This window comes from Myxine glutinosa, chromosome 1, assembly GCF_964187855.1.
Source record: "Myxine glutinosa chromosome 1, kmMyxGlut1.1, whole genome shotgun sequence".
Taxonomy (NCBI): domain Eukaryota; kingdom Metazoa; phylum Chordata; class Myxini; order Myxiniformes; family Myxinidae; genus Myxine; species Myxine glutinosa.
In genome coordinates, this window is record NC_136261.1 from 255,719,983 (window position 1) to 255,747,518 (window position 27,536).

The following is a 27,536-nucleotide window of genomic DNA, read 5'->3' on the forward strand; positions in this document are numbered from 1 at the left end:
TGTGAATTACGTGCGAAGCCATGCTCTGAATCATCGCATCTTCAAAGAGCTGTGCAATGAAATCGGCTCTGAATTTGAAGTCCTTCTCTACCACTCTAACGTTCGATGGTTATCACGAGGGAAGGTAGTGAGCCGTCTTTTTGCCTTGATTGTAGAATTAGCCCTGTTTTTGTGAGAACACCAGCATTGCCATGCAACGCACTTCCAAGAGTCAGAGTTCATCCTCGCCTTGGCGTACTTGGCTGACATCTTTGACGCACTCAATCATCTCAATTGCCAGATGCAGGGTGGTGGAGTGAATGTCATCGAATCTGAAGAAAAGCTGAGCGCTTTCCGAAAGAGGTTACCGTTGTGGAGGCAGCGAACAGAGAACGACAACTTCGAGAACTTTTCGCTACTGGACGAGTGTGTGAGCGGGATCAAAGATGAGTCTGAAGATGGAGGCACTGCTGTACCGGGGCAGCTGAAGCAAGCGATTGCCACGCACCTGGATGAGCTGGGAAAGTCATTCGACGGCTACTTCCCCGACCAAGAGCAATACCCAGCATGGGTGCGGCAGCCGTTTACTTTCGACGCTGCAACGGCAAATGTCAACGACCAATACCTCGACGGCCTCATCAAACTTCAGCAGAGCCAGACTCAATAACAACTCTTCGGCACAACGCTCTCAACGTTTTGGTGCCGCCAAATGGAAGAGTATCCTCACATCACTAAAATTGCCCTTGAGATCCTCACGCCGTTCGTTACAACGTATCTCTGCGAGCATGCGTTTTCGAAACTGGTGGACCTGAAAACAAAGAAAAGGAGTAGGCTTGCATGCGAAAATGATTTGAGGGTGGCCCTTGCCAAAACAAAACCACGCATTTCCCAGATCGCCTCCCGAAAAGTAGAACAGAAACGCATTAAGATGCAATTCTTCTTAATTTTTTGGTCAAATTTGAGGGGTTCCGCGAGTGTTCGGTGGGTTTCTTTCGAGTTCGGCGCCTCTAAAAAGGTTAAGAACCACTGTTGATTTGAGGGTGGCCCTTGCCAAAACAAAACCACGCATTTCTCAGATCGCCTCCCAAAAAGAAGAACAGAAAACACATTAAGATGCTATTCTTCTTAATTTTTTGGTCAAATTTGAGGGGTTCCGCGAGTGTTCGGTGGGTTTCTTTAGGGTTCGGCGCCTTTACAAAGGTTAAGAACCACTGTGATAGACCCATCGACTCGTCTTCAGCACAAGAGATTCCAATGATCTTGGTTTCCACAGCATCAAGCTGAGCAAGATGTGATGCAGGGGAGCTAGCTCAGAGGGGAGAGCAGTACTCCATCAAGCTGTATTTGAAAGCCTTGTAAGTGGATAGGAATTCAGGTGTGCCACGAAAGGACTTTGTACGACGGAGGTTGCCCAGTTGGCTACTGGCTTTGGAGGCCAATTTTGAAATGGGGTTTGTCCAAGAATGGTCGTCGCGGATACCGTCTCACATATTATAATAACGAGAGCATAATCTGGAACTTGTAAACCTCATGATGTAGAAAAGCAATGCTATGTCATGCCAGAATCCTCTTCGGTGTTCACTCTCAGAACCTATTCTTGATCAATTCATTTCATACTTGTGCTCAATTAGTATTACTACCAGTGAAATGGTGAATAGACAAATAATGTCGATATTTTATATCTATAATTGGTGGAATCATCTGTTGTCAAATGAAACAAAAAGATTGAAATTGTCAAACATGAACATAACCTCAGACCATAACTTAATGTCACCATTAAGCAAAGTTGGCTATGCTGTATGCCACATACCAGTTCAAGTACAAGATCTTTGCACTAACAGCTGGACATGTGTCACTCATTGGGCTGGCAGGATACATTATAGGTGTGCACACTCACCTTGACCTGTCAAGGCTGGGTTTGAATATCGCCGCAGCTATAAAATTGGTGTTTCACATGCAGGGCAATGCATCAGGGTCCACTGTCCATCAGAAAGATGCTAAGCTGGAGAATCCGTTTGCCAGCATCCCGGTCGTTGATGAACACTAAAGATCCCATAGTGTCTCACACAGATTAGGCAAATTCACCCTGAACAAATTCCTTCCGCCTTCAATCAATCGAGGATTCCAACTCCTGGTAGGGATCTGTTTCAATTATACTCAAGGAAGCTTGACATCTAGTAAAATGTATTGATAATATGAGTAAAGAAGCAAGCATGGAACGTCCGCCATCTTGTTAACTGGGAATTATATGCCATGGAAATTCCACCACCATAACATAAGCAGCAATCGACAGAAACAGTGAAGAAGTAAAAAAAATCCAGAAAGGAGTTGTAGGTTGAGGGATCAGTACTGAAGGGAAGGTCGAGAACAGAATTAAGATAATAGAGAAGGAAAACGTTTGGGACAAAAGAGAGAGGAGGAAGGCTGGGGTTAAAATTCCAGTTTGGTGTACATAATAAATTGATGAACCCAAGTGGAAAGAGAATATGTCTGATGTACATCTAAAAATATCCGACGAGTACAATACTCACCAAGACAAATTCTTCCTTCGCCAAGTAGCTGTGTGATGTAATAATGTTTACAAACGTGAAACGTTCAAAATAAAGAAAAGTTTTTTTTGTTTGTTTTTTTTACTTTTCATCAGAATATATTCAAAGCAACACAATGGAAGCTCGTATTAAACTTGTCTTACACAAACAGGGGGCTGGCTGGCAGGATGTACACGTGCACTCACCGCTGAGCCGTCCAGGCCAGCTTCGAATCTCATGCAGGTTATAAACTGTCAACCGATAAACCGGACAACTCGTCCACCAACGAACAGTGCTGGCAGATGTTTACAAAATAAAAATTCCTCAGCGTCTTTCCTGAAGAATAGACAAGTTATCACCCGCACCATGAATAAAAATTCCAAATTTCTTCCCTGACTGCTACCACGCTGAATAACCTTTACCAGGAGACTCCTTCAGCAGCACCGATGCTTTGGACTTTAGTGTGGTACATGAATGGAGGATCAACAGGAACTTTTTAGCATTCACTAGAAAAGGATTGGATTACTCTTAAATCAATTATTTCACAGGAATGAACTTTTTATTTTAATGGTCAAAGGGAAATTAGTAATTGTGTGAATATATGTATGTGTATATATATGTATGTGTATATATATAATGTGTATATATATGTATGTGTATATATGTGTATATATATGTATGTGTATATATGTGTATATATATGTATGTGTATATATGTGTATATATATGTATGTGTATATATGCGTATATATATGTATGTGTATATATATGTATGTGTATATATATATATGTGTATATATATGTATGTGTATATATATATGTGTATATATATGTATGTGTATATATGTGTATATATATGTATGTGTATATATGTGTATATATATGTATGTGTATATATGCGTATATATATGTATGTGTATATATGCGTATATATATGTATGTGTATATATGCGTATATATATGTATGTGTATATATATGTATGTGTATACATGTGTATATATATGTATGTGTATATATGTGTATATATATGTATGTGTATATATGTGTATACATATGTATGTGTATATATGTGTATATATATGTATGTGTATATATGTGTATCTATATGTATGTGTATATATGTGTGTATATATGTGTATATATATATATGAATGTGTATATATGTGTATATATATGTATGTGTATATATGTGTATATATATGTATGTGTATATATGTGTATATATATGTATGTGTATATATGTGTATGTATATATATGTATGTGTATATATGTGTATATATATGTATGTGTATATATGTGTACATATATGTATGTGTATATATGTGTATATATATGTATGTGTATATATGTGTATATATATGTATGTGTATATATATGTATGTGTATGTATGTGTATATATATGTATGTGCATATATATGTATGTGTATATATGTGTATATATATGTATGTGTATATATATGTGTATATATATGTATGTGTATATATATGTGTATATATATGTATGTGTATATATGTGTATATATATGTATGTGTATATATGTGTATATATATGTATGTGTATATATGTGTATATATAATTATGTATGTGTATATATGTGTATATATATGTATATATGTATGTATATGTATGTATATGTATATATATATATATATATATATATATATATATATATATATATATATATATATATACATATATACATATATACATATATACATATATACATATATATATATATATATATATATATATACATATATACATATATACATATATATACATATATATACACATATATACACATACATATATATACACATATATACACATACATATATATATATACACATATATACACATACATATATATATATACACATATATACACATACATATATATATATACACATATATACACATACATATATATATACACATACATATATATATATACACATATATATACACATACATATATATATACACATATATATATACACATACATATATATATACACATATATACACATACATATATATACACATACATATATATACACATATATACACATACATATATATATACACATATATACACATACATATATATATATACACATATATACACATAAATAAATAAATAAATAAAGTTGGCTGGCAGGGTGGCATAGTGGAGCTCTAGAGGTACGAACACTCACCTCTTACCTGTCAAGCCAGGGTTTGAATCCTGACCCAGGTATAAATTGTCATTCCGGTGTTTCACAGGTCGGGTAATTCATCAATGTGTTTGCCGTCCCTCAGATGGACGTTAAAAGTGGGTCTGGTCTGCCAGCATTAGTTGAGTGGACAATAAAGATCGCATGGTGTCCTTTGTGAAGAGTAGGCAAGCTATCGCCGGCATCCTGAATACATTCCAAAAATACCTGCCCTAACCTTAGTCGAATATTGGCCATCCAGCTCGTGAAAGACTTGGGCCGAGCTTCCCCTGGCCGACCCCACAATAACGTGGAAATAATTAATAATTGCGACCTTTAAAAGAAGAAGAAGAAGTAGTTCGGAAAGTCCTGCTAACCTAGTTGGACAATTACTGGGGTGGGGGTCAGTGGGTAATCGCGTGAACGGGTCCATTTACCTGCCGATGGTGCAGGTGTGAGGTGGTGAATTGTGCAATGCATTTTGCAGCTTTGCAGAAAAATACTCAATCATAGTCAGATCATCCAACGTTTGCTTCATTGAAAATAAAAAGGGAGTACATGCTCATGGAAGTTACAAAGGCTCAACTCAAAAAGCAATTAAAACAACCAATGTAATTATCAATCAGAGGCTAACAAGTCAGAAAAAAGGACTTGGGCTTTACGGCAAAGAACATTCCCCCTAAACAGCGAAATTTACGAGAAAAATGAATTTAATACTAAAAAAATTTAATAAAAAAAATAATAAAGCAAGAAGCGTTAACATTCCCGGACAAACTGCATACGCAAGAAAGGAGTAACCAGAAAGGTAGGTAAGCACAACGCGGTCAGGTAAAGGACAAGGCGGAGGCTCAGTAAGCTCAGGTGGTGTGTGCGCGGAGAGGACTCGACGCCCCGACAGGTAACCAAGTCGCTAGGGCAAGCAGGCGGGCGATCAGAATAATCATGTAGTCGAGAAAGAATTAAACCCCGACTTTTGAGCGACCCCTCCGCATTAAGGCCACCCGTCTATTACGGCCACATCAATCGGGGTAGGGGGAGAAGAGGAAACAACAATCGGCAAAAGGTAACTCTCAAAAACGAAAGGTCACCGCCCAATGAACCTACAGCCAGTTTTTGACGGCAGAGAGCGGGCGACGAGCCACTTCGTGGTGGAGACGATACTATCGCCTGCGAGGGGTCCACGAGCCCCTAGTAAGCCCTCCGATCGCCGTAGCCATTGGCGCCTCCGCCGACGTAGCGATCGTACGGGTCGTAGCGAGAGAGCGGAGGACTCAGTGGTCGACGCTTGCCGTACACAGGGGCCGTCATAGGTGGGCGCCTGCCCAGAGGGCTCCTCTCCCGGGTTCGGTAATAGAGCGACGTAGGCGGCCCCAGCGGCGGCGACAACGCCCGGCGATTGTACACCTCGCGGGTCAAGTGACCAGGTGGCGGAGGCGGAGGTGGCAACGGGTGTCGCTCGTACGGGTCGTAAGGGCGCGGGTAGCGCTCGTAGTAGTAGTAATCTCGCTCCGCCGGGCTCATGGCCGAAGCGCCGGCCCAACGGGTCGACGGGCGACCCCCCGGCGGTAGAGGCGGTAGTGGTGGTAGTGAGGGGATTCGACCCATGTGCGGCGGGTGCAACGCACCTGGCGGCCCGTAACCTGGAGGAGGGGGAGGAGGAGGAGGTGGAGGGTGGCGAGGTCCACCACCACCCCTCCCCATCCCTCCGAACGGCGGTCCGGCGGGTGGCGCGTTAGTATGGGAAAGTTGGACGCGCAGCTTTTTGCCGTTGAGGACCGAACCGTCGAGTGCGGCGATGGCGTTAAAGGCGTTCTTAGGGCGATCCATGTGAACGAAGGCGTAATCTTTAACGATGTCACACTCGACCACGTTGCCAAACTTTTCGAACTTCTCTTTGATCATGCTCGGCTCCACTTTCTCGTCGACATTGCCCACGAATATTTTGACGGCGTTGCGCACTTTGGACGTCGAGAGCTCCACGGACAGCTTACGGCCTTGGAACTCGGTGCGGTCCAGCTGGCTGATGGCCTTGCGCGCCGCCTCCTCGCCCTCCATGTGCACGAAAGCGAAATTATTTAGCACGTCGCACTCGCGTACAGTGCCGAACTTTTCGAACACTTCGCGCAGCTCATGCGGCCTGCAGAAATCTGGCAGATTCCCAACGAAAATTTTCACCATGTTTCTATATTTCCTCACCCCGTAAAACGCGAACTCTGTTCCAAGCGCCGAAAGACCCACAAACCGCCGCTTCTAGCGAGTAGCGCCCCTCGAGTGCCACAAAATGGCGGACGGGTGGTCGGGCCGATACCAAAACCGAAAAAGGAGCCGCCACACCCACGAGGTAGACAAATGTGCTACTTCCCGCGAAGTATTTTTTTTTTAAATTAAATGCAAATATTAATTACATATTATCCAGCAAGCATAATTTATGGTTAGGATGAATAATCTGAAGAAAGCAACGATTTATTTATGAACGTTTTACTATCAGGAAGCGTTAGAGCGCCTTCCTCCCCCCCTTCGAGTGACAAAGTGGTACAGTCCATCCTTTTGGCGGAATATTTTCCCTGAAGAAATTATTTTCGAAAATTTAAGCATTTCAGTCCATATCTACTATTCACAAATGTTTTTGTAATAATTAACAGTCAAAGTACTATTTGGCTGTAATCAAAGCTTAAGATTATTAAAGTGACAAAGAAAGAGGAAACAGATTTATTTCTTTTTTACACTAACTGCCGCCATTTTATTTGCGGGAGTGTGACTGTGAAGGGATGGCGGCTCAGGTAAAATTAATCCTGATTTAGGTGGTATTATTATTTGTTGAATTACATTATTATACGTTGTCATATATTATATCAAGTTTCCGATTTTTCTCCACATTGAGCTTGCTGGAGTTTAAATACAGTTGGAGTTTAATTGGGGTATATAGTGAATGTTTTGTAGTTTAGCTGAATACTCCATTTCCTTTGCAATCTCCAAAATATTTTTTATTCATAAGAACAACGTTTCGCAATGTTTTTACATTATCATAATGATAACATTGTATTTAAAGTTAATAAACGGCATATATTGTCGACTTATCTCCAATCTTCATATTTAATCAGATCTTGCTCACGATTTTTCTTCCAACCTCACGCAATATCTCGCGAGATTACCTTCACGTGTTGGAGGGTTTAAGGGTGAAAGAAAGTCAAAATAGTGACGTGATTCTCCTTAAAACACCAAAATATTAAATTATCAAAAATTCTTGAAGTTACTTTATCAATATTTTAATTACATTTTGATTGTTATACAGTATTTGGGAAGGTGCAACGTTTGTAATATTAACAATAGTAATAGGCTAGAGTACGTGCTTCCCTCCTTCCCCTCCCCTGCTCCCCATCACATAATGTACCCACACCTTTGAGAGTTACAGGCTGGGGTGAGATGGTCAGGTGAGAATGCTTACGAAAGACCTATAATCCGTGTAACAGCAATGATTGATTCACTCGAGGTCATTCCAAGGTTGTGGGCAATCTTTATTGACTGGTCAAACATTTTCGACTTCCAACTAACTCCATCCCCTCCCCACTCTTTCACCTGCACCCTGTCATACACACAGGTCTGAATCCTTTCCCTATCTATAGCCATAATAAAAATCATATTGAAAGCGAAAAGCCACCTCCATTTAATCTAATACCAAGTACATTACTAGACCATATGCTACCATTATTAAAGCTTATCCACCTACAAGGCCTTCATCCGCAGCTTGATGGAGTACTGCTCTCCCCTCTGGGCTGACTCTCCTGCCTCACATCTTGCTCAGATTGGATCTTGCTCATCTGATCTTTCTCAGTTGTGGAAACCAAGGCTTTCAAGATCTTTGGAATCTTTTTGGATGAAGCTGAGTCTATGGGCCTGTCATTTAACCATCACAGACAGGTCGGTGGTCTCTCTGTCTTCTTCCACCTCATTTCTGGTCTTGCACCTTCTGCCCTCTCCATGCTTTGTCCGCCCATAGTATCTGCTGGAAGCACACAGTCCACCAGCAACCCCTTCGTGGCAGAGAATTTTAAAGCAAATTTCACTGGGCGACAAGAGTCAAGAACAGTGGTGATTTGAAAGAAAAAAACACTAATATTTATTACAGGGTTACTGAGAACCAAGAGTGCTCAATACAGACAAATCATCTAAATAATCGTTAAAAAAGTGCTGTCTCCAGCAAATCATTTTTTTAACGAAGTTTCGGTTGTGGTAGAGTTGTCTGTCCGGAACACTATCGGCACTCTTCTGTAAAAATGTCGCCACTGCCGATTGTGGATCAAAGTGTGCCATCCCAGTCCCAGTGCTGTTGAGTGTGATGGACATCTGACTATTAATGGCCTCTCTCGAGTAGCTTGACTGTTTAGGGCCCTTTAGAATAGTGACATGAAACAGCTCATTCAGGTCCATTACTATGAGGAGTCAGTGACAGGTAATGAAACTTGCACCATCCCTGGAAAACACAGTTCCAGGCACAGAGATCGTCATCAGATGGTACAGTTTTCCAGTGCCACTTGCAACATCACATGGTACAGGAAGATTTCCACAAACAAAGTGTTCCGATGACTTCATCATAGAATTGTGTGACAGAGGTCTCCCAGAAAAGTCCCTCCACAACATCTCGTGTCGAGTCAATAATTTGCTTCATACTTCGTGCCTTGAGAAACAGTTTTAAAGATTAATAACCTTGTCGCCTACTAGTTTGAAATCATATTCACTGGGCAACCAACTGTCACCTGGGCGACATTAAAAAATGCTCTCCATCGTCGTGAAACTGCTTAAATCCAGAACCACTGCTCACCTCCACTCATTTATTCCTCTCTCTTCCTGCCTGTGTATTGTGTAACTCACCTTCCACACTCTTTTCGATACAATTCCTCCCCCTGGGTCTTCAAGACAGCTGTTCACCACCATCTCAAGTCATCCCCCATCCAAAACGAAGATCTTTTGTGCACCTGTTAAACCACACCCAACCCCTCCCAATTTTTTAACAATTAATCCAGCTTGTCCACCCCTTGTGTTTTCCCCTACCCCTCACTGTCACCTGCATCCAATTGTTTGTCCATCTCCGTCTACCTTCTCCCTCCGCCCTGCTGTTGGTGTTTCCCCTTTATTATGTTGTGTCCTGATCTGTTCTGTATCCTAGCTCTTCCACGAGCCTAGACCATGGATAAAAATGACTTTATTTCCATTCATAGAACAGAGTAGATGAATTTCTCATCCATTGTGCGTATACTGTAATACTAGGCGGTGGGGAATTCAATTACAATACAAACCTTTCATGAAAAACAAACACTGAGTGCGCTGTCAGATTCAAGAGGGCACAAAGTCTCTGTGTTGCCAGATAAGATCAATAATGGATTTTATCATTTAAACGTTGATTTGAATTCTTGATCGTATGAGGTAGGTTAGTAATTCTATTAATATTTTTTCTGGATAGGACATAATTAATGAAACAAAAGCATTTGTTCATATTTCTGTTTCAGTTTCTGCTCCTGAGAACTTGCTGCTTGTGTACCTCCGCCATTAGCGACATCACGGAATACCCGACAAGCCACGACATCTCATGATTATTGTGTGACCATTGGCAACTCAAGGGTGGGTTGTTATGATGTTTGTTTCTTCCCCTCCACTGCCAAACTCTGGAACTCTTTACCTTCTCATGTCTTTCCAAACACTTGTAAACTTCCCCTTTTCAAAAAGCAGATTTTTTTTTACTTCCGCAAAAACTCTTAGACTATTCTCTCTTTCTTCACTTTTCTATCAACGCAGCTCTTATATTTAGCCTCAATGAGGACTATATAGTCCATGACTGGAACTTTTAACATAATTTTAACAACCTCACATGTATTTGTGTCCCTTCCTATCCAAATAAGGGCGTTCCCATGAAACACTAACCACCTCATCAATTTTTTTGCATTCCAGAAGTTTCTGCCCTAAGCAACCCCACATTAAGGTAGCAAGCATGTTAACCAGGTGTTAAGGAACCTCCAAGACCAGACTACTTGCTATCCACAGTCCAGGCAAAATTTCCTAATTTGCTCTGGGTGCCCATGATACCTCGCCTACTGTAAGAGAAGGACACCGTGGGAACTTTGGGACAAAGATGGGACACTGTCCACGGACTAGTGTTAACAGATGGGACACCCGGTTTAAAATCCTACCAATGGATGGAACACACACCCATTCCTCGCTCTGCGTGAGAAACATCAGGATGACAGTTTATAGCTGGACTGAGATTCAAACCCAGGCTTGATAGGTTAGAGGTGAGTGTGCGTACCTGTAGGTTGTCTTGCCAGCCCACTACCAACACCAAGCTCTATGTAATACAAAGGTTTTCACACCAAAATATTTGAACCAAATTCTTCTTTTTTTTAAGAGTGAAAGTTCAATTTTAAACACTTGTGAGGTACCCGTGCTACGCATGGGTGGGAAGCCGGAAGCAAACAAGCAATGCAGATATGGCGAATGCTAAACATGAAACCAATAAATTCCACATTCCTGTAGCACCTTCAGTCGCACATCAGACATGGACAGCAAGTTCGTGAAGGACTTCCATGAAAAACGTACCCGTTCGCAATCAAACGGGTACGTTCACGTGTAGAAACATCGATCGTGGGTCCGTGGTGAATCTGCATATGGCGATCCGCGAAGTTCACGTTTAGAAAGTAGAAACCATCACGGCATGTCGTCATTTACTTGAACTCGATATCTCTTTTTTCATTCCAAACAACATAACTCCAATCACAAATTAATCACAATATAAACTTTTAACAACATTGTTAATGTTTCCTTCATTGTAAAAACTACCAAGTCAACAGTTAAAATGATTTTTAGCCGATAGGTGTTACGGCCTTGGCAATATTGATGGAGACAGCGATATGTTGGCTTATACACCGCCCAAATAGCTATGTGGAATTATCTCATGTAGAGATTAAACTCACGTCGTTTGAACTTTGGCTGAGGTCATTATTTACTTTTAATGATGTTTATATATGAATCAAAAGGAAGATAATTGGTTTTGGTTCGTCCTTTCCGCATATCTCGTGGGATTGTGAGTTGGAGAGATGACCGTGATGGCGGGGAAGGGTTTGGCATTCTCTCAAGCAGGGATTCAACCCATGTCCTTATAAAAGGTCTTTGTCCGAGGTCACCGAGTCCGATCGGTGCAGCTGTGCAGCGATCGGTGCAGCCGTGCGGCTATCTATTCCAGGAAGAAAACTTCCAGGAAAAAAAAAACATAAACCTTGCTTGCCTTTGATTTTTTTTCTTGTCTTAACTTTTATTTTAAAAGCTGTTTTCTTGTTTATTTTAAACTTTACCTGTGCTCAACCTCACACCTTCTCACAATTAAAGTTCAGTTGATACTCTGACAAAGAGATGGCTATTTGAAATTCACACAGAACTAAGGGGTGAATGCATTGTTGTGATGGGGTACTTGGAAGGGGAGATGAAAAAGTTTGGTGGATGGATGTGTTGGGCAGATAAAAATGCACTTTCGTCCAGTGGCTTCGTGAAATATATCGCTACGCGCCGGACAAAAGCACCATTTTTTCACACAAACATCGCATTAGGTCACTTGTTCAGAAAAAAAACGAAGCTACAAAAAACCTGATGGATGGGAAGCTTAAACAACACCACGATTATGGCAATACTCAAAAATGTCACGAAACTATATTGATACATCTGGCCAGTGTTATTCAAATCGCCGTCGTGACTCAGATTCGTATGTTTTTAATTTTGCATACTGTTTTTGTTTCTGAAAAGTTCTTCTTGCAAAATATCTTATGGTTATAACATCACTTATGAAGTTACCTTGTAAAAAAAATCAACATCAAACTATTTCATGAGTACCCGTTCGTGCATGTTTATATTGCACCAAATCTGTGTTTCAGCGCCAAACACATATGTAGAAGGAAATGGTAACTTGGGTCATTTTGTTGATTTTAAAGTCCAGATGACGTTGCTGTGTTTAAAGTGAAAATGGAGTTCACGTTTGACATTTGCAACTGTAAAGGTCAGGACATGGTAGCTTGGATTTGGCGCATTTGCGTCTTGTACAACCTCGTCCAGAGTTGCAAACGTGTTTTATGAGCTCTGCGCAGACTTTATCCGCTTCTGGGAGAGTAATCCACACAGGGCACCAGTTGATCTTCATTGTCCATCCCCATACTTCTGGCGTGGGAAGCTTGCGACTGGGCTGTTTACTGGAAGTTCATATTCCTCATTGATAGGCCACTCTCATGATGTGGTGTAGGAGGGCATTCTGAAAAGCGAAAGAGGGCTCGCGAAGCGAAAAGTGAGGTTAACCATTCAATTGCATACGTGTCTGCATTTTAAAAATTCATTTTCTCGGCAACCTTTGGCCCGATTGACACGAAATTTTACCATAGAAGTGCGTCCGCCTGTAGAATATTTATATTCATAATTATGACGTCATGGGTCACGTGGTACGGACGCCATCTTGGAAAAAAGTTACACCTCCATATCTCCCAAACCGCTCAATGTAAAAAATTGAAACATGGCTCATTGTCAAGTACTCACCATGGGGAGTAAGATATGTTGATGGTGATGTCATCGGTGCCATAATTATGACGTCATAATTCGACAAGTACAACGCTTAATCTGATCAGTATGAATAAAACAAAAATTCCTCTGCAACTGTTATAATAATAATAATAATAATTCATTTATTTTGTATAGCGCTTTTCCAGAAGCCCAAAGGCGCTTTGACAGAGTGGAAAACATAATGCATAACAATACATGAAAACAACAATTGCAAAAAGACAAGAATCAATAGGGAAATATTTAAAGCAAAAGGAGGGAGAAGGAGAAGAGATAGTCAGGGGTTAGATGCTGTGGGTTGAATGTTGAATGCAGTGTTGAACAGGTGGGTCTTTAGTGATGTTTTGAATGTGGTGAGTGAGGAGGAGTCTCTGATGGTGTGAGGTAGTGAGTTCCAGAGGGTGGGAGCAGCGATGGAGAAGGCCCTGTCCCCCCAGGATCTGAATTTGGTCCGGATGGAGGGGGTCAGGAGGTTGGTACCAGCAGAGCGGAGGTTGCGGGTGGGAGTGTGTCTGGAGAGGAGGTCAGCCAGGTAGGATGGGGCCAGGTTATGGAGGGCTTTGTATGTCAAGAGGAGGATTTTGCACTGGATTCTCTGGGGGATGGGGAGCCAGTGAAGCTTGTAAAGGACGGGGGTGATGTGGTCACGGGTCCGGGAATGGGTGAGTAGACGGGCAGCGGAGTTCTGAATGTATTGGAGTTTATTGGTGATTTTTGAGGGTGAACCATAGAGGAGGCTATTGCAGTAGTCCAGACGGGAGGTGATGAAGGCGTGGATGAGGGTTTCTGCAGCCGTGGAGGAGAGGGATGAGCGGAGACGGGCAATGTTTTTCAGGTGAAAGAAGGCTGACTTTGTGATCTGTTTAGTGTATTTGTCGAAGGAAAGGGTTTGGTCAAAGATGACGCCAAGATTCTGGATGTGAGGGGAGGTGGATACTGGGATACCGTCGATGTTGAGGGCAAAGTTATGGGTGGATTTTGTGAGCGTTTTTGGGCCAATGATGATTATTTCAGATTTATCACAGTTAAGCTTGAGGAAGTTGATTTGAAGCCAGGATTTTATTTCAGTGATGCAGTTTGTCAGGATAGAGTGGGTGTCGGTGGAGACGGACTTGGTGGAGATGAAAAGCTGGATGTCATCGGCGAAGCAGTGGAATTGGAGACCATGACGGCGGATTAAGTGACCGAGGGGGGACAGGTAAAGGATGAAGAGGAGGGGGCCAAGAACTGAACCTTGGGGGACACCTTGGGGGAGGGGAGCAGTGGGGGATTTGCAGTTATTGATGGAGATGAACTGGCGTCTGTCAGAGAGGTATGATTTAATCCAAGAGAGGGCAGTGCCGGTAACGTTAAAGGTGGATTCAAGTCGGGTGAGGAGGATGGTGTGATCGATGGTGTCAAAGGCAGCGCTGAGGTCGAGGAGGACGAGAATGTTGAGGTTGCCAGCATCAGAGGAGAGGAGAAGGTCGTTGGTGATTTTGAGGAGAGCAGTTTCAGTACTGTGGTTGGAGCGGAATCCGGATTGGAATGTTTCATACAGGTTATTGGCAGAGAGATGATGTTTGAGTTGAGTGGCTACAGCGCGTTCCAAAACTTTTGACAGAAAGGGTAGGTTGGAGATGGGTCTGAAGTTGTTTAGGGTGTCAGGGTTTAGACCAGGTTTTTTTAGAATGGGGGTAACAGCAGCAATTTTGAGGGAAGGTGGGACGATGCCTGTAGACAGGGAGGAGTTTAGTGTTGCAATGATAAGTGGAGAGAGAGCAGGGAGGGAGGCCTTGACAAAGCTGGAGGGGATGGGGTCAAGAGTGCAGGTGGCAGTTTTCATTCCTATGATGAGTTCAGAGAGGTCAGTAGGGGAGATTGGGGAGAACCGAGACAGGGGATGGCAGGACAAGGGGGGGGCAGGTGGTTGGAGGGGGAGCGGGTGCGGCGGTCGTCAAGCTGTTGTAGATGTTGTCAATTTTGCATTGGAAGAAAGAGAGGAAGGAGATGCAGTTGTCTACTGCGAATGACTGGGTGGTGGTGTTCAGGGGGCGGAGGAGTTTGTTTATTGTCGAGAAGAGTGCTTTTGGGTTTCCGGAGCCAGAGTGGATAATTTGAGAGTAGTAGGCTGAGCGGGCGCGGGAGAGGGCATCTTTGTAGTGTTGTAGGTGGTCCTTGTAGGCTTGGGAGTGAACTGTGAGACCCGTTTTATTGCGGAGTCTTTCAAGTTGGCGAGCACGAGTTTTCATCAGGCGGAGTTCAGGGGTAAACCAGGGAGCAGAATGGGTGAAAGAAACTGTTTTGGTTTTTACAGGCGCAAGCTGGTCAAGGCAGGAGGAGAGAGTGTGGTTGTAGTAGTCAGTGAGGTCGGAAGGGGTGTGGAGGTCAATGAAGGGAGAAGTGGACATTTTTTCAGAGAGGGTGGATGAGAATGAGGTAGGTGAAAGAGCGTTTAGCTTACGGAAGGTGATAGTGCGATAACGTCTTGGTGTTGGGGCGGGGATGTTGATGGTCAGAGTGATGGCTAAGTGGTCAGAGAGGGTGAGGTCGGAGCCAGAGAGATGGTGCAAATGGTGTTAGACCGATGGACACGAAATTTTCAGAATATGTGCGGCTCCTGTAGAATTTTTTAATGATAATAATTATAACGTTGTAGGTCACGTGGTACAGACGCCATCTTGGAAAAAATCGAAAAAAGTTGCACCTCTATATCTCGGAAACCGCTCCATGGAAAAAATTTAAACATGGCTCATTGTCAAACACTCACCTTGCGGAATAAGATATGTTAATGATGATGTCATCTGTGCCTCGTTATGACGTCATAATTCGACAAGTGCAACACGTATCTGATCAATGTGAATATTCTCTCAGCAACTGTTTATCTGATGGGCACGTAATTTTCACCATTGGAATGCCTCCTAATGTAGAAAATTTTAATGATAATCATGACGTCATCGGTGATGTGGTACCGGCGCCATCTTGGAAAAACTTTGCACCTCTATATCTCTGAAACCACTCCATGGAAAAAATTGAGACCTGGCTCATTGTCAACTATTCCCCATGGGGAATAAGATATGTTAATGATGATGTCATCGGTGCCTTCGTTATGACGTCATAATTCGACAAATACAACACTGATCCATCCGATCATTATGATTTTTTTTCCAGCAACTGTTGGTCTGATGGACACGAAATTTTCTCCATATGAGCGCCTCCTCATTTAAAATATTTTAATGATAATCACGACGTCATAGGTCATGTGGTACAAGCGCTATCTTGGAAAACCGAAAAATGTTGCACCTCTATATCTCCAAAACCGCTTCTTGGGAAAAATTGAAACATGGCTCATTGTAAAGAACTCCATATGGGGAATAGGTGTTGTTAACAATGACGTCATTGGTGCCATAATTATGACGTTATAATTCGACAGGGATAACGCTTAATCTGATCAGTTTGAAATGTAATGAGCGTGATCGATGCAACAATTATATAAGAGAATATAAATTTATGATGTCATCGCTCACGTGGTCTGCAGCCATATTGGATCAAAGAAAAAAAATGTTCAAAAACAGAAGAGTTAGCTCACAAGTTGACTGCGCAGGGTAAGTATTCTATGAATACCATGTGGTGCTATGCACACACAACTCGTTTGCCAAGAGGGTAGGCCACCACGCGTTGAACAAAACCAAACCTTTATTCAATGCTCGCACGTAAGCACTGGGCGGGCTCGACTTTCGAGCCCGCGTATATGTCCCGAGGCCACGCCTTGCCCTCGGGCGTGGCCGGTCGGCCGAAAGGCGGGGCATGCATTCCAGTTCAACCCTGCGCCTCATGACGCCTTTGCTCCGGGCGTGGCCCGAGCCGTGCTTCCACGCCCGGTCGTTCGCATCGCCCACTGGTGCACGGAATTATTACCCGCTGACGTTGTGTCCACCACACGCGCCCCCCCCAGAATTCCTGCGCACCTGAAGGGTGAGCTTGCGGGGAAGCTGGATGACCCGGCCGAAACGCCCTCTGGCGATGCGTGCAGGGCTGGGGGGTGGCGGGACAGAAGGGGTGGGGGGTGCCGGGGGTCTGCCCGCTGGGGGGCGGCCTCGACGCGGAGGCAGAGCTGCTTGTGGGGGGGTTGTCCAGGTCGAGGAGGGCTGGCTTGAGGCGGTCCACAAAGATACGATCTGGAGTACCGCCGATGTCCACGGTGAGCTGCTTGTCCCCGGTCTCCAGCACGTGGAAGGGCCCGTCGTACGGGGGCCGCAGCGGTGCCCGGTGGGCGTCGTGCCGGACAAAAACGTACTCCGGCGTGCGAAGCTCCGGGGCGACGTGTGAGGATGGGCAACCGTGGTGTGCCGTCGGCACCGGGGCGAACCTCCTGGCGGTCTCCTGAAGGGTGGAGCGCTGTTGCGCCGCGGACCAAGGTGCCGTGGAGTCGGGGATAAATTCGCCCTGTACCCGCAGTGGTTGTCCGAAGACCAGTTCTGCCGAGGACGCGCGCAGGTCGTCCTTGGGCGCCCTCCTGAGGCCCAGCAGGACCCAGGGGAGCCTGTCGGCCCAGCTGCCATCGCGGAGGCTGGCCTGGAGCGCGGCCTTCATCGAGCGATGGAAGCGCTCGCACAGGCCGTTGGCCTGGGGGTGGTAGGCCGTGGTGCGGTGCAGCTTGACGCCGAGCCCTTGCGCCACCGCTCCCCAGAGCTCCGAGGTGAACTGGGGGCTGCGGTCGGATGAGATGTCCGAGGGGGCGCCGAACCGGGCAACCCAAGTGGCGATGAAAGCTTGTGCGACGTCAGCCGCAGCCGTCGCCGCCAATGGCACGGCCTCCGGCCACCGGGTGGTGCGGTCCACCATGGTGAGGTGGTGGGTGAAACCCCGCGAGTGGGGGAGAGGTCCCACCAAGTCGACGTGCACATGGTCGAACCGACGATCGGGGCACCGTAAACGGGGTCAACGGGGCCTGGGTGTGGCGGTGGACTTTCGCACGCTGGCACGCGAGGCACGTCCTGGCCCAGTCGCGGACGTTCTTCCGGAGGCCATGCCAGACGAACTTTGCCGCGACAAGCTTCTGGGAGGCCTTCGTGCCCGGGTGGGACAAGCCGTGGATGGCGTCAAAAACCGGGCGCTGCCAGCCAGCGGGCACGATGAGGCGAGGCCGGCCGAGGGAGACGTCGCACAAGAGGGCAGTGCCCGCGACGTCGAACGGTACCTCGGTGACGCGGAGGCCCGTGATGGCGGTCCGAAAGGCCTGGACGTCGGGGTCGGCGGTCTGGTCCGCCGCCATCCGGACATAGTCGATCCCGAGGTGGACCGCATGTGCGACGGACCGGGAAAGGCAATCCACCACCGGGTTGTCCTTACCTGTGACATGTCGGATGTCCGTCGTGTATTCGGACACGGCAGAGAGGTGACGTTGCTGCCGGGCCGACCACGGCTCGGCAACCTTGGCCATCGCGAAAACAAGGGGCTTGTGATCGACGAAGGCTGTGAACGGGCGGCCCTCGAGAAGATGGCGGAAGTGTCGGACCGTCAGGTGGAGCCCGAGAAGCTCGCGATCGAAGGTGCTGTACCGGCGTTCGTGCGGGCGGAGCTGCCGGCTAAAAAACGCCAGCGGCTGCCAAGCACCATTCACCCACTGCTCGTGCACCGCGCCCACCGCGTAGTCCGAGGCGTCGGTGGTGAGGGCGATTGGTGCATCGGGCGCCGGGTGTGCCAGCATGGTGGCGTTGGCCAAGGCCAGCTCCGCGCACGCAAACGCCATGTCCATCTGCTCCATCCAGGCGATATCCCCTTTGCCCGGCTTCCCCCGGAGGGCCTCGTGCAGGGGGCCCAGGAGCTGGGCGACACGGGGCACGAAGCGGGGATAAAAATTCACCATGCCCAGGAATTTCTGGAGCCCCTTGATCGTGCGGGAGTGCGGGAAACTCCTGACCGCCTCCACCTTGGCCGGTAAAGGGATGGCCCCGTGCCTGGTGATGCGGTGCCCCAAGAAGTCGATGGCGGTGACGCCGAACCGGCACTTCGCGGGGTTGATGATCAGGCCATGCTGGCCCAGGCGTTCGAAGAGCGTGCGGAGATGGAGCAGGTGCTCCTCCCGGGATGCGCTCGCGACTAGGATGTCGTCCAGGTAGACGTAGACGAAGGACAAGTCGTGCAAGACGCTGTCCATGAGCCGCTGGAACGCCTGGGCCGCATTTTTCAACCCAAAAGGCATCCGCAAGAACTCGAAGAGGCCGAAAGGTGTTATAACGGCCGTCTTCGGTACATCGTCCGGTTTTACGTGGACCTGGTGGTAGCCCCGGATGAGGTCCGCCTTGGAAAAAATGGTCGTTTTTGCCAACCGGGCGGAAAAGTCCTGAATATGCGGGACCGGGTAGCGGTCGGGGGTGGTGGCATCGTTGAGCCGGCGGTAGTCACCGCACGGCCGCCATCCGCCGCCAGGCTTGGGCACAATGTGCAGAGGTGAGGCCCATGCGCTGTTGGAGCGCCGGGCGAAGCCCAGCCACTCCAGCGTGGCGAACTCCACTTTCGCAATGGCGAGCTTCGTTGGGTCGAGGCAGCGCGCTTGGGCGTAGACCGGTGGTCCGACGGTGGGAATATGGTGTTCCACCCCGTGTTTGATGGCCACCGCTGAAAAGGTGGGCCGCGTGAGTGCCGGGAAACTGGCGAGGAGGCGGGTAAACTCGTCCGCTGCCGGAAGCGTACAGACCAACCTCGCTGGGACGGAACCGCTCAGCAAGCCGCTTGTTAAGCCGCTCGGTGAGTCGCTCAGTGAGCTGCTCAACAAGCCGCTCAGCGAGCAAGCGAGCGAGCTGAAGGTTTCGGCCTGGACGAGGCGTCTGCGCTTAACGTCCACCAACAGCCCATTCGCACAAAGGAAATCCGCACCGAGCAAGGCCATTGGCACGCTGGCGGTGACGAAAGACCATTGGAAGTGCTGCCCCCCGAACCGCAGTGAGAGACGACGCTTCCCGAATGTGCGGATGGGAGTGCCATTGGCGGCGAGCAAGGCGGGGCCCCGGCCCGCGGCTAGCTTGTCGGACGCGGAGGCAGGGAGGACGTTTACCTGCACTCCAGTGTCGCACAGAAATCGACGACCAGACGATGTGTCTGTGATTAAAAGGAGGCTGCCGGAATGGCCGACGCTCATGGCCGCAAGTGAGCGCCGGCCCGGTCGTTTCCCGACCCGTCGAAAGAGTACGGCGGGCGGCACGCCCTAGCCTTGCGGCCGAACCTGGCATGATAATAGCACCAGGTTTGCCCCGGTGGTGGCTGCCGCGTCGGTCGTGACAGCGGTGGTGGACGGGTTGTAGCAGTGGCCATGAGGGGGCGTGGCGCTGAAGCCTCCGCACCGGGATCCAGTACGGCAGCGCTATACGTCGGCCGCGTGTTCGGCGCTGAAGCCTCGGCACCGGGATCCATTACGGCAGCGCTATACGTCGGCCGCGTGTCGCAGGCCGCAAAAAAATTGTCCACCTCTGGCCAGGGCGCGGAGTTCCGTTATGGCCGAACGCAGGTAGCTGGCGGAGGAAAAGCGCTCGGAAAAGGAAATCCGGGCGTTTGTCGCCAAGAAGGGACAACATATAATCCATCCGAATGGACGGTCGTGTGTCGCCGAGGGCAGGAAGGTCAAGGAGGCGGTCGGCGCGGTCGGCCTCCGTGAGCCCGAACGTGGTGAGGAGCAGTCGTTTGAGCGCCGCATACTTGTGGGCGCCCGGCGGGTGCTGAAAGAAGGACACGACGCGGGCGGCAGTGCCGGGCCCGAGGGCTGCGACCATGTAAAAGTACATGGTGTCGTCTGCTGTGACGCCCCGGAGCTGGAATTGGGCCTCGGCTTGCACAAACCAAACGTCGGCCTGTGCTTCCCAGAACTCCGGGAGTTTGACGGCGACAGCGTTGGTAGCCATGGCGCGTTCAGGGGTCAGCTACGGCTGAACCAGTCAGGGTCACCAGTGTGGTGCTATGCACACACAACTCGTTTGCCAAGAAGGTAGGCCACCACGCGTTGAACAAAACCAAACCTTTATTCAATGCTCGCACGTAAGCACTGGGCGGGCTCGACTTTCGAGCCCGCGTATATGTCCCGAGGCCACGCCTTGCCCTTGGGCGTGGCCGGTCGGCCGAAAGGCGGGGCATGCATTCCAGTTCAACCCTGTGCCTCATGACGCCTTTGTTCGGGGCGTGGCCCGAGCCGTGCTTCCACGCCCGGTCGCTCGCGTCGCCCACTGGTGCGCGGAATTATTACCTGCTGGCGTTGTGTCCGCCACAACCATCTAGTTATAATTGTGGTTGTTGTTGGTGTGGGTTCTGATGGCTCCTCCCCGTGCACCGGGGTTTCACGTATGCGCACGGTCTCTTGGGGACTGGGCCTTGAACCGAGCAGCGTTACCTGAATAAACCTCCGTGTGAGAACCTGACATCTTCTTATTATTGGCGATGAGGTGAAGGGTACGAGGTGGTGGGCACGACATGGAGGATAAACTAGGAGGAGGGTATGAGGTGGAGGGTATGAGGTGGGGGGTAGACTAGGTGGAAATGTGGTGGTATATGAGGTGGTCAGGTGGAGAGTACCTTACATGAGGTGGTGGGGGGGGGGGGGTACACGCGGTGGAGTGTACACGAACGAGGTGGAGTGTACACGAACGAGGTGGAGGGTACACGAACGAGGTGGAGGGTACACGAACGAGGTGGAGGGTACACGAACGAGGTGGACTGTACACGAACGAGGTGGAGGGTACACGAACGAGGTGGAGTGTACATGAGGTGGAGGGTACACGAACGAGGTGGAGTGTACATGAGGATAAAGCAGAGTACGTTTCAATCGGATTGCCCATCGTTATCGAAATGTGAATGAAATGACGAGGTTGTGGTCTATTTTGAAGAGTAGAGTTGGTTGTTGTTTTTCTCCCCAATTTGTAATTAGAAGGAACTTCAACACAGCAGAATGTCAGTAAAGCCTGCGCTCGTGTTGCGAACCTCTGGCTGTTTGTCCGTGCTCTATTCTTTTAAATGCTAAACAAGAAAGCAGCACGTACAATTTTAAAGGTGTTAGACCGGGATTACGAACTAATGGACCTCCCAGATTCTGAATCGGTCCACTCTAACCATTTAACGCTGCTGCTTTCTCACTTTGTGGTGGCAAACACCTTGCCCAGTCAGATGTCAAACGAAGCTTACACGAAGGACAAAGAAGTTGAGAAACGCCTTAAAATACCATCACAAGTTCATAAGAAAAAAAAAATACCAACGCATCCACCTGGCACTTACAACTCCCTGAATGGAAAATTCCATGTGGATCGTCTTTCGGATAGACACGCCCCGTGCCACGCCTCTGTGCTCTATAACATCATTACTTCCGCATTTTGCCCGATAAGGCTGTTTGTTAAGCTTCGTCAGTCGGCGTAACCATAAAGTAAGTTAATCGTTAACGAAACCAACGAAACCAACGCAAGATGCCTCTCAAGGTTCATGTGGTTTACTGGTAAATCAAACGATGAACTCGAGTGAACGTTTCTCGTCATTCATTTTGTTGTCTTCATTTATTACTCTATCTTCTTCATCATCTGCAAATAGTATGACTATTTATATATCATTTTGTTAATAATCTTCAATATATTTGTAAACCAAGTATTGCTGACTGTTTTATTTATTTATTTTGCAATGTGTTCTCAATTTTTATTTGTAGCTTGAATACATGAAATGAAAGCTTTATTGTCGTTTCCATGGTGACTTTAATTAGCTGATTAATACATTATTTTTTTCTTCTGTTCTAGTGGTGCTTGAGGATACTCCTCCAAGGTGAGTTTATTTCCACTTGATTTGATTTGCTCTGTATTCGATGTTAAAATCATGAAAAAAAATTTTTTGATGTTTTCTTTCTTTTAAATTTTAAGAGAAGAATATAAAGGATTGTTTGTTTAACCCCATGAACAGGGATGTACAAATCTGGAAGAGTGATTGTCTTATCCTGCAAATGATTGGATCAGGCAGCTTAAACAATCGGTGTAAAATGTTACGTTTTGACTATTATAGAAATCATTGGTGTGGTTATTTATCAAGCAGCTAACCAGCGCTTACCAAGCCTGTCGTTCCTTAATGGTTTAAAATTTTGGGAGGACATTGGGATACACGGGATATACATTGGGATACAAGCCGAGACAAATACTCATGCTATTTTTGAAATGTGCATGTTGTGCTTTTCATTCTAATTCTTTGAGATCTGCGAACGTGCAGATTCTGGGCCTTGAACCAGCCTCCCGCCACCCTGCCTCCCGCCACTCCCCCCCCTCCCCCATCCCCCCCCTTCCCCCCATCCCCCCATCCCCCCTCTCCCCCCCATCCCCCCATCCCCCCTCTCCCCTCCCCCCCCATCCCCCCTCCTCCCCCCCACTCCCCCATCTCCCCCCATCCCCCCATCCCCCCATCCCCCCCCCTCCCTCCCGCTCCGCCCTCCCCTTCCCCCCCTCCGCCCGCCCCGCACTGCCACGCCCTGCCCTCCCCGATCAAGTATATTGGTTGGTCTTGTGCGTTATTACTTAGCAAAAAATAATAATTTTTTACAAGTATGTTGATCACTCCGGTTTGTGTGTTTGTTTGTTTGTTTGTGTGTTTGTGTGTTTGTTTGTTTGTGTGTTTGTCTGTCTGCTCACTTGTACTGTCCTACAGGTCACAATTCCAAATGGTAGAGTTCGTGATCTGACAAAATCTTATATTTTTTTGAGGTCAAAGGTCAAGGTCAACATAGGCCAAAGGTCAACCACCTTTTTTTGGAATTTCTAAAATCCTCTTTTCATCCAATTGACTTGAAATTTGAATAGTATTTACATATCAACTAACTGAATTCAACCACCAACTATTTTTGAGATCAGCTTCGGCCAAAAGGTCAACATAGGCCAAAGGTCAACCACCTTTTTTGAATTTCTAAAATCCTCAATTTTCATCCGATTCACTTGGAATTTGAATGGGATTTTCATATCGGCTAACTGTATTCAACTACCAACTATTTTTGAGATCATCATAGGCCAAAGGTCAACCACTTTTTTTCGAATTTCTAAAATCCTCAATTTTCATCCGATTCACTTGGAATTTGAATGGGATTTTCATATCGGCTAACTGAATTCAACCACCAACTATTTTTGAGATCAGCATAGGCCAAAAGGTCAACACAGGCCAAATGTCTAAAATCTTCACTTTTTACCCGATTAACTTGAAATTTGAAGAGGGTTTGCATATCTGGTCACTTAATTCAACCAAGTATTTTTGAGGTCAACATAGGCCATATTACTAAAATCCAATTTTCATCTGATTGACTTGAAATTTGAAGAGGATTTGCATACCAGGTCACTATATTTTATGTCAACATAGGCCAACAACTTATTTTAGGGATATTGCAAGTATCATGCTATGTACGACATTGCTTGCTTTGATTGTTGTCTTTCCTTGCAGTTTCGAAAGTTTAAGGGGCAACTCGATGATGAGTTCCCTGGAAAGTTGGAGATTGTAAGTTTGGTGACTTATTTTGCTTTGTGTTACTGCATTTGAGATGAGTAGCTTTGGCAGACCTGCTTACCTTTTAGAGGTGCCTGGATTTGTAGGGTTAGCTGTGGAGATTAGCTCAAATGTTGAGAAAGTAGCAGAATTTCTAAAAATTAAAAAAAAGACCTTCAAATAGAAGAAAGCAGAAGTAGCAGAATTTGTTTCATAAGTAAGGGTAAAATCGACTCTGTTTCCCCTCACCCTCCCACCCTCTGGAAATATGCACTGTGGTTGAAACATGTCATGGTGGTGTATTGGGTGCAACTTCCCTCGGGAAAGATAAATTCCAGAAGTTGGCAAAGTGAAGCCACAACAAGGAAGCATTTCCATGAAGATTGTGTCACTATCTCCTCAAATTTCTGAAAAGTGCATGCAGGTCTGCTTTGCTCATTGGAATGCTCAGCAAGGATTTAATGTGACGATTGTTTGATAAATCTAGGTTCTTTGAAGATTGGCGTTACTGGTAAAAAGGCTATGTACTGACAGTGTGATGTGACAAGAGATGAGGGGAGGAAACAGAAACCTGCAAGTAATAGGGCTGAGTTAGGGAGGGTTAATTGGAGGTGTAAAATATATTTGGTATAGATGGAGGATAACATGAGATGGTAGTGCACTACTTGCTTGAAGCCCAAGATCAAACAGTGGGGTGGAACGAAGGTACAGCAGATCAAACTAGTTGTGCAGTGATCCTGAATTTTAAGAGTTTAAGCGGAAGGGTGTTGGTGGAAGAAAGCTCATCATTGAAGAGTGTCTGAGCCATAAAGTTGTAAATTCAATCCAACACTGGTCAAATATATTTTCTTTTATTATTTTTCTCTTGAACCTGTATACAAATATGTTACCTTTGCTCAGAAATGCCTGAATGTTGATGGGGGGTGTGTCTTTGTTTAGACATATGAAGCCACACCTGGATTAACAGGGATGTTTGAGGTGCAGGTTGGTGGGAAGCTTGTGCATTCAAAAAAAGTAAGTATCTTTGTCTCGTTTGTCAATTGCCCTATTTTCATTACGCTCGAATTGTAGGCTTGTTTTCAATTGTGGATTATTTTTTAAAGGGAGTAATAAAAAAAAAGTTTGTCCTTTTTTTTTTTTTGTGTGTGTGTGTGTGTGTGTGTATTCAGAATGGTGATGGATATGTTGATTCTCCTGAGAAGCTGCAGAAACTTTTCAAGGCCGTGGAAAATGCCTTGAAAGACCAGTAGCTCATTGGGGCAAATCGCTATTTAGAGGTGTTCCAGAGGTAGGTTCGGTTTTTGCATATTGAATTTAAAATAAGGGCGATCCAAGGCTGATGTAGCTCACGTGTCACTTGCATGGACAAAGACTAGACAATGGGTAGACTATAGAAATCGAAGCATTATTTGGTATTTGAACCTGAGATCCTTACGACGAACTGTGCTCAGATGTTATCACGTCTTGCAATGAGTATAACCACCTTTAGGTCTTTAGGACCACGTCTTGCAATGAGTGAAGCTCAATTTTTGTACCTTTGTTTTTCAGGTTCGTCATGCTGTGACCCTTTTTGTATGTTTAACAGTTGATGATGGAAATGACAGAAAAGGAGCCATCCTTGTTGTTTCTTGAATATTATGTCAAACATGCTCAACCGAAAGCAGTTCTGCGATTTTCCTTTTGGAATGACCTTGGGTGTAGTCGTACATTTGACATCTCGTTAATGTGATGGTGGGAAAGTGAGATGGCTAATTGATTGCTTGAGTACTTATATTGTGTACAAGTAAAGCTTGAAATTGCATTTTCACTGCTGCTTTTCTTCATTACTTTAATTTCATTTTGCCCTTTCCTGAGCAGTAGTTTACGGGGTAGTTATTGGAATGTTTAGTTTTTACTATTTGACGTTTGTGACTTTATATGTTATTTTTAATAGACGTTAGGTACCATCAAGGGGTGGAATGACCGGGAAAAGACAGCTGGTGGAGGAAACTGACGATGTGGTCCACGTTAGGCATGATTAAAAGGAAATGAGGGTGGTGCGAAGCCCTGGAGGGAAGGGTTGAAGTGAACTGCCTAGAATGCAGTTGTAAACCTGGGGGATGAGGTGACATGGATGGTAAACCTGGCTTTTGCGAGTTTAATCAAAAGGGGATTACGAGCCATGTTATCACTTTTTCGCGAAATCCATTGGGTTAAGGTTTAACAGATAATAAAATTATTCTTTTTGTAGATGCACTACATCCACTGACCTTTCTAAAGTGAGGGATTCTTCATTACTCAGATCGAAGTTGTGTGAGCATTATATATTTAAGTGTAATGCTGTATTATCACCGGTGTCGTTTGAGTGAAGATGGCAAGTTGCTTCTCATAGTCAACACTCAGAAATCAAAAGATTTGTTTGAAAAGCAGAAAAGCAAGTACCAAAAGAAAGAAAAAGCAGAAAAGCCATCCTACAATTGTTCTTAAGAAAAAATCGTTTCGGCTTATGGAGGAATGAAATGGCAGATGTTAACCAACAGAAGGTTGGAAGGGAACAAGTGGAGAGTTGGATATGTAAATGACTTAAAGAAAAGATGGGGTGTAACCACCGGCGGAGTCTGGGGGGGGGGCAGGGTGGGGGCAATGCCCCCACCTTTATTTTTTTTCAGTAGTTTACAATTAAGATTAAAAACATCCCGTATTTAAACGTGAGTAACCATAATGAAGGTAAACTGTATTTGTGATTTCACGTGCACTGTAACTACACTAACAAATGGTAATTTTGGATGTCAGACCTAGCTACCCATCATT

At 45.8% G+C, this 27,536-nt stretch overlaps 1 protein-coding gene and 1 long non-coding RNA gene across 2 annotated transcripts; one reads left to right on the forward strand and one right to left on the reverse strand.

Annotated features, from left to right (window-relative positions):
* Positions 1–5,224: 5,224 nt before the first annotated feature.
* LOC137436582 (uncharacterized) lies at positions 5,225–7,004 on the reverse strand. Its single transcript, XM_068130514.2, has one exon. The coding sequence runs from the start codon at positions 6,882–6,884 to the stop codon at positions 5,895–5,897; it is 990 nt and encodes a 329-aa protein (XP_067986615.1). The 5' UTR covers positions 6,885–7,004; the 3' UTR covers positions 5,225–5,894.
* A 15,599-nt stretch (positions 7,005–22,603) lies between these two features.
* Positions 22,604–26,553, forward strand: LOC137436586 (uncharacterized). Its single transcript, XR_010986313.2, has 6 exons — positions 22,604–22,740; positions 23,033–23,057; positions 24,705–24,758; positions 25,686–25,760; positions 25,916–26,034; positions 26,295–26,553. It is a non-coding gene; the product is annotated as an uncharacterized LOC137436586 (long non-coding RNA).
* The last annotated feature ends 983 nt before the right edge of the window (positions 26,554–27,536 follow it).